Consider the following 15370-nt stretch of genomic DNA (forward strand, 5'->3'; position numbering starts at 1 on the left):
CATGTCATTTAATTTTGCGTTTCCGCAAGCGGAATTGCCTTTGTCCAATGCATAAAAAACGCAAGGCAATTCCGCATGTGGAAAACACGTGATAAACGCGCGAAAAATGCGCGATAAACGCGTGCGGAATTCCGCATGCGTTTTTCCGGGAGAGGACTTGCATTTATGCAGCAGAAATTTTCTGCTTCATAAATGCAACGTGGGCACATAGCCTTAATAAACTTTAGATATTTTCTCTATAATTTGTTCTCCTTGAAAAATGTTTTTTTTCACTTATGCTGTGTCAGTATTTCTTGTCCTAAACATTTATTTGTCATTTTACCTATTGCCACATTTTTAGTCCAACATATTTCTTTGATTAACATTATTATTTCTTGTACCTTGACTATTTGCTACTTACTATGCTCTATACAGAGAAGAATATAATTACTATAATACTGCCCCTATGTACAAGAATACAACTACTATAATACTGCCCCCTATGTACAAGAATATAACTACTATAATACTGCTCCTATGTATAAGAATATAACTACTATAATACTGCCCCCTATGTACAAGAATATAACTAGCATAATACTGCTCCCTATGTACAAGAATATAACTACTATAATACTGCCCCTATGTACAAGAATATAACTACTATAATACTGCTCCTATGTACAAGAATATAACTACTATAATACTGCCGCTATGTACAAGAATATAACTACTATAATACTGCCCCCTATGTACAAGAATATAACTACTATAATACTGCCCCTATGTACAAGAATATAACTACTATAATACTGCCCCTATGTACAAGAATATAACTACTATAATACTGCTCCTATGTATAAGAATATAACTACTATAATACTGCCCCCTATGTACAAGAATATAACTAGCATAATACTGCTCCCTATGTACAAGAATATAACTACTATAATACTGCCCCTATGTACAAGAATATAACTACTATAATACTGCTCCTATGTACAAGAATATAACTACTATAATACTGCCGCTATGTACAAGAATATAACTACTATAATACTGCCCCCTATGTACAAGAATATAACTACTATAATACTGCCCCTATGTACAAGAATATAACTACTATAATACTGCCCCTATGTACAAGAATATAACTACTATAATACTGCCCCCTATGTACAAGAATATAACTACTATAATACTGCCCCTATGTACAAGAATATAACTACTATAATACTGCCCCCTATGTACAAGAATATAACTACTATAATACTGCCCCCCTATGTACAAGAATACAACTACTATAATACTGCCTCCTATGTACAAGAATATAACTACTATAATATTGCCCCCTATGTACAAGAATATAACTACTATAATACTGCCCCTATGTACAAGAATATAACTAGCATAATACTGCCCCTATGTACAAGAATATAACTACTATAATACTGCCCCCTATGTACAAGAATATAACTACTATAATACTGCCCCTATGTACAAGAATATAACTACTATAATACTGCCCCCTATGTACAAGAATATAACTACTATAATACTGCCCCTATGTACAAGAATATAACTACTATAATACTGCTCCTATGTACAAGAATATAACTACTATAATACTGCCGCTATGTACAAGAATATAACTGCTATAATACTGCCCCCTATGTACAAGAATATAACTACTATAATACTGCCCCTATGTACAAGAATATAACTACTATAATACTGCCCCTATGTACAAGAATATAACTACTATAATACTGCCCCCTATGTACAAGAATATAACTACTATAATACTGCCCCTATGTACAAGAATATAACTACTATAATACTGCCCCCTATGTACAAGAATATAACTACTATAATACTGCCCCCCTATGTACAAGAATACAACTACTATAATACTGCCTCCTATGTACAAGAATATAACTACTATAATATTGCCCCCTATGTACAAGAATATAACTACTATAATACTGCCCCTATGTACAAGAATATAACTAGCATAATACTGCCCCTATGTACAAGAATATAACTACTATAATACTGCCCCCTATGTACAAGAATATAACTACTATAATACTGCCCCTATGTACAAGAATATAACTACTATAATACTGCCCCCTATGTACAAGAATATAACTACTATAATACTGCCCCCCTATGTACAAGAATACAACTACTATAATACTGCCTCCTATGTACAAGAATATAACTATTATAATACTGCCTCCTATGTACAAGAATATAACTACTATAATACTGCTCCTATGTACAAGAATATAACTATTATAATACTGCCTCCTATGTACAAGAATATAACTACTATAATACTGCCCCTATGTACAAGAATATAACTACTATAATACTGCTCCTATGTACAAGAATATAACTACTATAATACTGCCGCTATGTACAAGAATATAACTACTATAATACTGCCCCCTATATGCAAGAATATAACTACTATAATACTGCTCCTATGTACTAGAATATAACTACTATAATACTGCCCCCTATATGCAAGAATATAACTACTATAATACTGCTCCTATGTACAAGAATATAACTACTATAATACTGCCCCTATGTACTAGAATATAACTACTATAATACTGCCCCCTATATGCAAGAATATAACTACTATAATACTGCTCCTATGTACTAGAATATAACTACTATAATACTGCCCCCTATATGCAAGAATACAACTACTATAATACTGCCCCCTATGTACAAGAATATAACTACTATAATACTGCTCCTATGTACAAGAATATAACTACTATAATACTGCCCCCTATGTACAAGAATATAACTACTATAATAGTGCTCCTATGTACAAGAATATAACTACTATAATACTGCCCTCTATATGCAAGAATATAACTACTATAATACTGCCCCCTATGTGCAAGAATATAACTACTATAATACTGCTCCTATGTACAAGAATATAACTACTATAATACTGCCCCCTATGTACAAGAATATAACTACTATAATAGTGCTCCTATGTACTAGAATATAACTACTATAATACTGCCCCCTATATGCAAGAATATAACTACTATAATACTGCTCCTATGTACTAGAATATAACTACTATAATACTGCCCCCTATATGCAAGAATATAACTACTATAATACTGCTCCTATGTACAAGAATATAACTACTATAATACTGCTCCTATGTACTAGAATATAACTACTATAATACTGCCCCCTATATGCAAGAATATAACTACTATAATACTGCTCCTATGTACAAGAATATAACTACTATAATACTGCTCCTATGTACAAGAATATAACTACTACAATACTGCCCCCTATGTACAAGAATATAACTACTATAATACTGCCCCTATGTACAAGAATATAACTACTATAATACTGCTCCTATGTACAAGAATATAACTACTATAATTCTGCCCCCTATGTACAAGAATATAACTACTATAATACTGCTCCTATGTACTAGAATATAACTACTATAATACTGCCCCCTATATGCAAGAATATAACTACTATAATACTGCCCCCTATGTACTAGAATATAACTTCTATAATACTGCTCCTATGTACAAGAATATAACTACTATAATTCTGCCCCCTATGTACAAGAATATAACTACTATAATACTGCTCCTATGTACTAGAATATAACTACTATAATACTGCCCCCTATATGCAAGAATATAACTACTATAATACTGCCCCCTATGTACTAGAATATAACTACTATAATACTGCCTCCTATGTGCAAGAAAATAACTACTATAATACTGCCCCCTATGTACAAGAATATAACTACTATAATACTGCTCCTATGTACTAGAATATAACTACTATAATACTGCCCCCTATATGCAACAATATAACTACTATAATACTGCCCCCTATGTACATGAATATAACTACTATAATACTGCTCCTATGTACTAGAATATAACTACTATAATACTGCCCCCTATATGCAACACTATAACTACTATAATACTGCCCCCTATGTACATGAATATAACTACTATAATACTGCCCCTATGTACAAGAATATAACTTCTATAATACTGCTCCTATGTACAAGAATATAACTACTAGAATACTGCCCCCTATGTACAAGAATATAACTACTATAATACTGCTCCTATGTACAAGAATATAACTACTATAATTCTGCCCCCTATGTACAAGAATATAACTACTATAATACTGCTCCTATGTACTAGAATATAACTACTATAATACTGCCCCCTATATGCAAGAATATAACTACTATAATACTGCCCCCTATGTACTAGAATATAACTACTATAATACTGCCTCCTATGTGCAAGAAAATAACTACTATAATACTGCCCCCTATGTACAAGAATATAACTACTATAATACTGCCCCCTATGTACTAGAATATAACTACTATAATACTGCCTCCTATGTACTAGAATATAACTACTATAATACTGCCCCCTATATGCAACAATATAACTACTATAATACTGCCCCCTATGTACATGAATATAACTACTATAATACTGCTCCTATGTACAAGAATATAACTACTATAATAGTGCTCCTATGTACTAGAATATAACTACTATAATACTGCCCCCTATATGCAAGAATATAACTACTATAATACTGCTCCTATGTACTAGAATATAACTACTATAATACTGCCCCCTATATGCAAGAATATAACTACTATAATACTGCCCCTATGTACATGAATATAACTACTATAATACTGCTCCTATGTACAAGAATATAACTACTATAATACTGCCCCCTATATGCAAGAATATAACTACTATAATACTGCTCCCTATGTACAAGAATATAACTACTATAATACTGCCCCCTATATACAAGAATATAACTACTATAATACTGCTCCTATGTACAAGAATATAACTACTATAATACTGCTCCTATGTACAAGAATATAACTACTATAATACTGCCCCCTATGTACAAGAATATTACTACTATAGTACTGCCTCATATGTACAAGAATATAACTACTATAATACTGCCCCTATGTACATGAATATAACTACTATAATACTGCTCCTATGTACAAGAATATAACTACTATAATACTGCCCCCTATATGCAAGAATATAACTACTATAATACTGCTCCCTATGTACAAGAATATAACTACTATAATACTGCCCCCTATATACAAGAATATAACTACTATAATACTGCTCCTATGTACAAGAATATAACTACTATAATACTGCTCCTATGTACAAGAATATAACTACTATAATACTGCCCCCTATGTACAAGAATATAACTACTATAGTACTGCCTCATATGTACAAGAATATAACTACTATAATACTGCCCCCTATGTACAAGAATATAGCTACTATAATACTGCTCCCATGTACAAGAATATAAGTACTATAATACTGCCCCCTATGTACAAGAATATAGCTACTATAATACTGCTCCCATGTACAAGAATATAAGTACTATAATACTGCCCCCTATGTACAAGAATATAACTACTATAATACTGCCCCTATGTACAAAAATATAACTACTATAATACTGCCCCTATGTACAAGAATATAACTACTATAATACTGCCCCTATGTACAAGAATATAACTATTATAATACTGTCCCCTATGTACAAGAATATAACTACTATAATACTGCTCCTATGTACAAGAATATAACTACTATAATACTGCCCCCTATGTACAAGAATATAACTACTATAATACTACCCCTATGTACAGGAATATAACTACTATAATACTACCCCTATGTGCAAGAATATACCTACTATAATACTGCTCCTATGTATAAGAATATAACTACTATAATACTACCCCTATGTGCAAGAATATAACTACTATAATACTGCCCCTAGGTACAAGAATATAACTACTATAATACTGCTCCTATGTATAAGAATATAACTACTATAATACTGCCCCCTATGTACAAGAATATAACTACTATAGTACTGCCTCATATGTACAAGATTATAACCACCATAACACCTTGTCCTATTTATAAAATATGTATTTTTGCTACATGATATGTATACATTTGAAGCATTATGATAATTTATTGTAAACATGAGACTTTTATTTTACTATCATTTATTTTACACAGTAAAAGTAATGACAGGTTTCTCATTTATGCCACCTTCTTGCTCACTCTCTTGTAGACGATGTCTCTCAGAGTCATAACCTAAGAGATGAAACAAGATTATTACAATTATTAAAAATAACAATATACAGTGTGTGATTTCACTTACTACTTTTGTAATAAAACTATATAAAGACCCTGAACTGCTGATGAGCCATGCCATTTTGTAGCTGAATCACCAGTCTGATTATTATGTAATTTTTTCTATAATGCCGCTGTTCTCCTGAATCCGGCATTGTTTTTCTGTTGTCCCTGCGCCTCTCTATTCCTGGGATATAGCCCCTCTCTGCTTTGTATGTAAATCTAGTTTTTTTTTATCACAGTGGACGTAGTCATGGGAGGACCATGAGGACCATGCCCAGTTGGATAAAAATATTATTATTATTATTATTAATAATAATAATAATAATAATATTTTTATCCAACTGGGCATGGTCCTCATGGTCCTCCTGATTTGCACATAGGAAAGATGGTTCCATATCTCAGGAACGGAGAGATGGAGGAATAAAAGAGAAAAATCATCAGATTCAGGAGAACAGCTGTGTTTACACCAGTTAAAAATATTAGATATTCGGGTCAAATGATAGATCAACTTTAAAGAATGGCTGCACTTTCCCAAAACATTGACAGTAATTTTAGTCATTGGTGGTCTAGGTCAGGGTTCCCCAACTCCAGTCCTCAAGGTCCACCAACTGGCCATGTTTTCAGGATTTCCTTAGTATTGCTCAGATGATAATTCCATCACCTGCGCAGTCAACAATCCCATCACCTGTGTAATAGTAAGGAAATCCCGAAAACAGGACCTGTTGGTGGGCCTTGAGGACTGGAGTTGGGGAACACTGGTCTAGGTGATAAGATTCCCACTGATCACTGAAATGATCGGGCAGAAGTGCTCAGCCTAGTTTTGTGCCCCTTTGCCTATGTTTGACTTTGGTCAATGGGCCCTTTTGTAGTTAAGGAGAAGAACACAGCTGAATATTTTTCCCTCAGTCTCATTAGTCCTGAACACATTATTACTCATCTTTCATCACATTTTCAGCTTCTGAAGAAAACTCACATTGGTTAGGGTGTCTCCTGAAAGTTCTGTGACGGAGTTGACAGATTTCAGTTGCACCACCAGCTTGCCATCCACAATATTAACTGTAGTCTAGAAGGAAACAAAAGAGTTGGTCAATGGTTAAACCCGTGTGACACCATGTAGCCAAACTGGGCTTCTGCCTAGGCCAGCAAATTTTTTTTGGTCTAACACTAAAGCTATCTATTTACCATAAATGAGTAAGATTTACCATCGTATCAGATTAGGGAATAAGGAATTAAGAGCATGGTATAGAAGGGTACACCTTATGGTTTATGGCACAATGATAAACACCAATGTCAATCAATATCGGTGGGGGTCAGCTATTGTAATATCTACTGGTTGAAAGGTGTACACAAAAATTAAGCGATGACTTAAATATAGCATAGTCTTTCTGTTATAAGAGCCTGTGTTACGGTGGTTGTGTTTGGCATCGATTCGCCACTTGAGTTTGACCGAATTGAATGGAGCCAAGATGCAATACCACAGATAGCCTGTTCACTAGTGTGGTGCTGTTTTCATGGGCAAGCTGGTAAATGTTTGCAAAACTATAGAGCCCCTTTAAGGAAAAGTCTTTTTTTTTTTTTTTTCAAGACACCACTATTCTTCTTACCTTGACTTTTTCTTCTGTAAGAGTTTCGATGTCTGACTCTTTGCCAATGTCAAATTCATTACGTAGGACTTTAGGTCCGGTAGTCACCGTGACCACAAAGTGATTTCCATTCTGCTCAATCTTGGTTACACTCTTGATATCTTTTCCCTTCTCGATTAAATCATCAGGGAGACCTGAAACCAAAAACATTGAAAATCAACCCAAACATTTCACACGGTCCCAGCAAGCAATTGAGATTTTGTTGGACACCTAGTGGTCTTCAGAGATGAGGTCTACAACACCTTTACCAACACCTGTTCTTGTTCTGGGCTTTTTGAGTTTAGGGGGCTAAAAAGTCTAATCACCCCTGCCAAACATCACAAGGATGTAGAAATCTTCATGGAAAGAGACTAATGTAATTACCGACCAATCATTACTCTTCAAAATAGTAGAAATTTAGATTGGCTACCGTAAATATCCTTCAGCTGCTATAATTTAAGCCCAACATTCTCTTAAATGGTCATCTGTACCTACTAAAGGGTCATCCAGTAAGAATTATCATATACTCGTTGATGCAATCTGTGGCAATATAAGATACGAACATAATTAAAAAGGATTTTTCACTTGTATTTTTTTTTTGCCTAGCTGAAATGCCACTGTTCTCCTGAATCTGGCATTATTTTTCTTTAGTTCCTACGCCTCTCTGTTCCTAAGATATGGCTCCCTCTTTCTTGTATGTAAATCTAGTCTTGTTAACTAAGTGGGCGTGGGGCTCAAATATTTTCAGTGGGAGTCTTCTTGAGAACCACACCCAGTTATCTAGAAAAAGGAGTTTTATATAAAAGGAAAAAGGAGTCATATCTCTGGAACGGAGAGGTGCTGGAGCAAAAGGAAAACAGCGCCAGATTCAGGAGAACAGCGGCATTTACAGCAGATGAAAAAAAAAATACATAGGTCCATACACCATCATGCTTTGAACCATATAATTTTTGGAGGAACAGGTCAAATATTTACTTCTGCTATAATTCAAACAAAACACGTTCCCAAAAAGTCTTTTAAGGATATATATATACCTTCTAACTAAGAAAATCCTATACTAGCTTGATACTATCCGATATGGTAGACCAAGAGTAGAGCTTGATACAAAACATCATGCTTGGCACCATCTATCAGAAAAAGTTGGTGTGAATTATTAATTCGACTATAATTTACAGACATCTTCTCAAATAGGTTTTTAGGGTAAGTGCATTTACTGAGTACGATAACCATAGATGTTGCTCTCAGGTACCATGAGACTAGTGATAATATACAAGTAGAGAACTACTGATTTTCCAATACTAAGACCACCCTAAACTCTCTGCCTAATTCTAGTGACATGGTAGTCATGTTGCAGTGGAACGTGTGCTCCTAAGGGGACACCTTATTCCTCACACTCTAAAGCTTTAGGACTATCAAATTCTACCTCATTGAACATCTTCTCTTCCTTCGACCTCTATTATATTGTCCCACTTCGTAAAGTACAGTTTTATGTCAAAGTCACTTACCAATGGCTTTCATGAAAACCTCAAAGTTTTCCTGGGACTGCAGCTCATAGGTTCCAGCGAAAGACATATTTGGGGAAAAGTCTTCAGCTACAAAGTGAGTGACGGAGAGAGAGAGAGAGTGAGAGATGAAGTGAAGGAGAACCTCAGTCTTGCCTGAGCTTAAATGGTCTGATTTATCAGGCGGATCAGAGGTGAGGTGATGTCATCGTCACCTTTACAGCTCGGCTCAAACATTAACGTTTGCCTTACGGAGCAATGGTCATGCTGACCACAATGTAACAGCTCCGGGTGATAACGAGCACTTACTCATATCGAAACCAATGATAGCAGATAAAACGTCTACAATATAGGGGAAAGGCTAGCGCCTTAAAAGAGATCTTCAACTTCTCAGGTTACTTCTTATTTATTCTGCATCCTAGAAGATTGTAACATATATACATAATATATTTAGGCAGGTGTGGAAAAAATGCTGCAAAGCTTCCAAAAAGTAGAAGTGCTAGTAGTTAATTTTTATTAATTAACAAAATGCAAAGTGAATGAAGAAAAGAAAAATCAAAATACCATCAATATTTGGTGACCGCACAATTAATTAATCAATCAGTTATTCAGGGTACTTGTCACTCCTTTGTGAAGGATCTCAGCAGGAGGTTGTTCCAAACATCTTGGAGAACTAATCACAGATCTTCTGTGTATGAGGCTTGTGCAGACCCTTCATGTAATCCCAGGCAGACTGAACGATGTGAGATCAGGGCTCTGCGGGGGGCCGGATCATCACTTCCAGGACTCCTTTTTCTTAATGACATTGGCTGGATGTTTGGGGTCGTTATCTTGATGCAGAATAAATTTGGAAACAATCAGACGCCTCCCTGATGTTATTAGATGATGTATCTGCCTGGATTTCTCACCATTAGATCAGAAATATCAGATTGGTGGGTGTCCAACACCTTGCACCTCCACCGGTCAGCTGTTATTTACTGAGGCAGTGACAGGATATAAACGTAGAACTGCACTGCTCTGTACACATTTATTGGTCAATGCCTACAAATTCAGCGCTTTCAATTCAACCAATGCCTAGAAATTCATCCACATCAATCAAAGCCAGAGGACGGCCATTAGGAGAGAGAAGAGGGACAGACGTCGCAGCAATGACGCCCATTGGACCGGATCATCCAATTTAAATACAGGATGGTAGCAATTGAAAAGGTATTTTGGGGGTAAACAGGGAGAGTCAGGAGAGAATAGACAACTTTGGGGAATGCATCACATGAGCTGTAAAAGGGAGTGTCATTTGTTCAGAAACTAAAAATCTGTTTCAGTTTAAATAGTGTACGGCGCAGCTCTGTTCTACTCTGTGCAATGTTTCCATCCAGTCACTGTCTCCACAGGTAACACCTGAATGGTTGGGGTGCCAGGTATATAGACCTGGATTAGCATGACTCCGTGCACTGTTTAGTGGTCGTTAAAGGGTACAACAGCTCAATGCCTATTCATATGAATTGGACATGAGCTGTAGTACACTGTAGCAGCCCCTAAACAGTTTATGGTGCTGTGTTATGTCATTTACATACATTGTTTACATCCAGACACGCCCCCTGATGAAGCAAGGATAAAACGCGCGTTGGGGCGCCAGGGCCACATGCAACTTTAACCTATCATATTTCCACATGTAAGTGTATTACTGCTACTACCTTGGGACATGCTTATTTCCCTATTAGGATTTATGTGTTTTCTTTTGCAGCACATTACTATTATCAATCTTTGATTTGTCTATCTCCCCACTAAGAGTTGTATACTAATCTACATATAGGCTTTTTATTACTACCACCTTGTTACCATGATAGAATATATTATGATCTTTTTCATATATCTTTTGCTCCAGCATCTTGAGATCACTAAGTTTTTCTGTTTGTGAGCTTCAGCTTTCGCGCATGTGGTCCATCATTGGGCTACTCCGTATTTTATTGGTTTTATTATATAAACATTCTTTTCAATAAAGGTTTTGTTTTAAAGACCTACATGCACCATTTTGTTTTCTGTTGTTAAGTTCATGGATTAGGTGCGTGTCTAGTCATATATATTGACATTATGCTATATATGCTCCTCTTTGTTGGTTCTAATACTACTGGAACTAAGAATCAAATGATTTCTGAGGGCTGCCAGGTGTCGGACCCCCAATAATTTGATCCATCCTAAGGATAAAGCCTCATTCAGAAATCAGCGATTTTTCCTATACGCTGTGACAGCTCAGGAGAGGGCGCAGTGGAAAGACGTCACCGCACCCTCTGACCTGAGACGTCACAGTGCAGCAGCCACGAAAGACACTGGAGCTGCTGCAGAGGCACGGGGAGAGGTAAGTATTGTACCGGGGCCCTCAACAAGTGTGGGGGGGGGCGCTGGCACCGCTCTCCTCCACTCATGGGTCCCATAGTGCGCCGGGGTGCCCGACGGCGAGTGTGCCCCCCCGCCTGCTGGCGCTGGGCCTGTCGTTTAGTATTTTTTCTCAGGAGTAGGAGCCAAAACCAGGAGTGGGTGATAAATGCAGAATTGGTGCAGTTGTTTCTATTGTACCTTTTCTCTGATTGTTCCTCAACTGGTTTCGGCTCCCACTCCTGAGAAAAAATACTGACCAAATACTGATAGTGGGGCCGTGGTCTAAAGCAAATTGTCTCTTCAGAGAGGAAGAGGACTAGAACTCTAGTGCCACTAATTGGAAGTAGCAATCCTAAAAGTCATTATCGACCCTTTAACGAGCCTTGCAATATGACTTAGTATAAAAGCCAAACCAGTAATCACAGTTTGCAGACACGGTATTTCAAGATGTTGCCCCTCATCAGTGCAAAGTGTGAAATCTGGTTTGGCTGGATGAGAGGCGTCTGAACGGGATCCAAGGGGTAACGAGTGACATGTTAAGCATGTCAAGGTGAGGAAACTTTTAAGCCGCAATGCTCCTTTGGGAAATATCAAATTGTCTCTTCAGAGAGGAAAAGGACTAGAACTCTAGTGGCATTTATTGGAAGTAGCAATTCTAAAAGTGAATAACGACCCTTTAACGAGCCTTGCCACATGACTTAGGATAAAAGCCAAACCAGGAATCTCAATTTGCAGACACTGTGTTTCGGGGGTATTGCCCCTCTTTAGTGCAAAGTGTGAGATCTAGTTTGGCTGGGTGAGAGGCGTCTGATCGGAATCCAATGGGTAACGTTTCTCCGTGTGTAAAGCATACACAACTGCAATCGTGCAGCCACTGTCTGATTCATGCGAGTTCGGGCAGCATGGATCTGATGTCCAGTACCCTTTATTGTGTATGGCTACATTTAAAGCTATATCATATATATAGGGAAAGAGATATCATATATGTGTATATACATAGATATATATTTAATGTCTCATGTACTTTGATTTTGCGTCTTTTATCAGTCAGATAAATTTAAGTAACTTTGGGCTAATTAGGGGGTAACTTTGATCTTTGTGCTGTATGGGTCGATGAAATCTCTATCGCTTTTTATCAGCTTTATAGCCTGATTGGAAAGGGGATATCAGTTTGACTATTGAATCGGTCGCTTTAGACCTTGTACGCCGCAGACATATTCTTATCAGTCTGGAAGGTCCTCATATCTAGGTGCAAGGGTGACTGATGATTAGTAATCAAAGGCTCCTGCACTATACAGAGAAGTGTAAAGTCAAGGTTCAGAAGTACCTAGAAGTACATTTGTCACCTACAGTATATAGCCCATTGCTTGTGCAGAGAAAACCCTTCATTAGTGTGGTCAATCGGTCACCCTCCTTGCTAACATAATAATAATAATAATAATTTTTATTTTTTATAGCGCCAACATATTCCGCAGCACTTTACAAATTTTAGGGGGGACTTATACAAACAATACAGAATAAGCATATCTCATATCGAAAGGAGTGAGGGCCCTGCTCGCAAGCTTACAGTCTATGAGGAAATGGGGGAGACACAAAAGGTAGAATGTACATATATTGTATAATGCAGCCTTGATATACTATATAGGATAAATAATACATGGACTGGTCGCCTGCCAGTATGTGTGCCGTCCTGACCGAGGCAATTATGTGCATGGTTGGTATGAACCTTAAATTGAAGAAGATTTTAATATGAGGGAAAACTGGGACGGACAATTGGGATGGACGGATAGTCTGTGGAGGCGATACGCCAGTCTAAAAAAATGGATTTTTAGGGTCCGCTTGAAACTGTGGGTATTGGGAATTAATCAAACTGTCCTGGGTAGTGCATTCCAAAGAATTGGCGCAGCACGCGAGAAATCTTGGAGACGGGAGTGGGAAGTTCGGATTACGGAGGATTTTAGTTTTAAGTCACTGGCAGAACGGAGGGCATGGGTAGGGTGGTAGACTGAGACGAGGGAGGAGATGTAGGGGGGTACTGAAGCATGGAGCGCTTTGTGGGTAAGCGTGATAAGTTTAAATTGAACTCTATATTGGATGGGTAACCAATGCAATGACTGGCACAGGGAAGAGGCATCGGTGTAGCGGTTGGTGAGGAATATGATCCTTGCTGCTGCGTTAAGGACGGATTGGAGAGGGGAGAGTTTAGTAAGAGGGAGCCCGATAAGTAGAGAGTTGCAGTAGTCCAGATGAGAATGAATAAGAGCGACAGTAAGAGTTTTTGCCGAGTCAAAGGTAAGAAAAGTCCTGATTCTTGAGATGTTTTTGAGGTGTAGATGACATGAACGAGCGAGTGATTTGATGTGAGGAGTGAAGGAAAGATCTGAGTCAAAAATTACCCCAAGACAGCGGGCTTGTTGCTGGGGCGTAATGGTTGAGCCACAAACAGAAATGGCAATATCGGGCACAGGTAGGTTAGTGGAGGGAGGAAAGACGAGGAGTTCAGCTTTTGACAGATTCAGTTTTAGGCTTAGGGAGGACATAGTGTTAGACACAGCAGAAAGACAATCACTGGTCTTTTGTAGTAATGCAGGGTGATGTCTGGAGCAGAGGTGTATAATTGGATGTCATCAGCATAGAGATGTGCACTTTTCCCTGGTCACTTCTGGTTCCTCACTTTGTTCCCTTTCCATGTCCTCAATCCTCGGTATTTTACACGCATAGCCCGGTATATAGCATGCAAATCTGAGTCGTGTTTTCACAATGTTACAAAATCATGAACAGTAATTCTCCAAACTGGAACCTGCTACCGGTACGGCAAATGGGCATGCCGGAGAGTCATGAAATCTGCCTAACGTACCTAGGTGGAGTCATCTCCTATCATAGATATGGCTGGCACCACATTGAGACTGAGGCACGACCCAGATAGAGCAGTCAATATCACTGTATGCCAATGCTACATCGTACAATAATGCAAGTGAATGGGTCACATTGAGACCCTCAAGGGACTACGTCCGTCAGAAGTAAGTAGCGAAAAGTAAAAAACAGTTTGATTTTTTGTAACTTAGGGTACCTTGTGGGTCCCAATGTGACTCTGTTCACCTTCACTAAACTGCAATGTAGCAGCAGCATACTGCAGTATTTAGCCACGTGACTTATGTTATGGCCAAAGTCACTGTGTAGTCCCAAACTTCTAGTCTACGGAGACAGGTGGACTTTCCTAGAGACTTGATTGACAGCACATTTACAAGCTGCAGTTTTGATAATTCAGGTGGCCACCACGTTGGAGACTCTAGTGATGGTGGCTTGTAAGAAAGTGGTCACGTGGTTCCCATTTAAGAAAACAGTATCAGATGGTGTTGCTTAAAGTAGAAGGTTTTACTTGACCTTTAGTTAACAAAGCAGAGGCACAACAAGTTTGATGGTTACAAATCTTACAGCACACCATCACACCAGTGATACCAGCCCTGCATTTTCCTATGAATCTATCCCCTACTTTATTGCAATCTTGGTGTCTGAAGAAAATCATTGTATTAATCAAAACATCCCTTTAAAGGGTTGTCCGATACCTTTAATTCCCTTTATAAATATCTGTTTTTAAGCCCCAACCACTTTTATAATTTGC

At 37.5% G+C, this 15370-nt stretch overlaps 2 protein-coding genes across 2 annotated transcripts in view; one reads left to right on the plus strand and one right to left on the minus strand.

The window, feature by feature from the left end:
• The window catches only part of THNSL2 (threonine synthase like 2), a 145662-nt gene that overhangs the window by 28677 nt on the left and 101615 nt on the right, over positions 1-15370 (plus strand). The gene's annotated exons all lie outside the window — the stretch shown is intronic.
• Positions 6102-9548, minus strand: LOC141163425 (fatty acid-binding protein 1, liver-like). The gene is made up of 4 exons (XM_073649149.1): positions 9379-9548; positions 7856-8028; positions 7225-7314; positions 6102-6209 (listed from the first exon to the last, which is right to left on the minus strand). The coding sequence occupies exons 1-4, from the start codon at positions 9443-9445 to the stop codon at positions 6156-6158; spliced, it is 384 nt and encodes a 127-aa protein (XP_073505250.1). The 5' UTR covers positions 9446-9548; the 3' UTR covers positions 6102-6155.

The sequence above is a fragment of the Phyllobates terribilis genome, unplaced genomic scaffold (assembly GCF_046119375.1).
Source record: "Phyllobates terribilis strain yellow unplaced genomic scaffold, ASM4611937v1 Scaffold_1__5_contigs__length_1240528914, whole genome shotgun sequence".
NCBI classification, from domain to species: Eukaryota; Metazoa; Chordata; class Amphibia; order Anura; family Dendrobatidae; genus Phyllobates; species Phyllobates terribilis.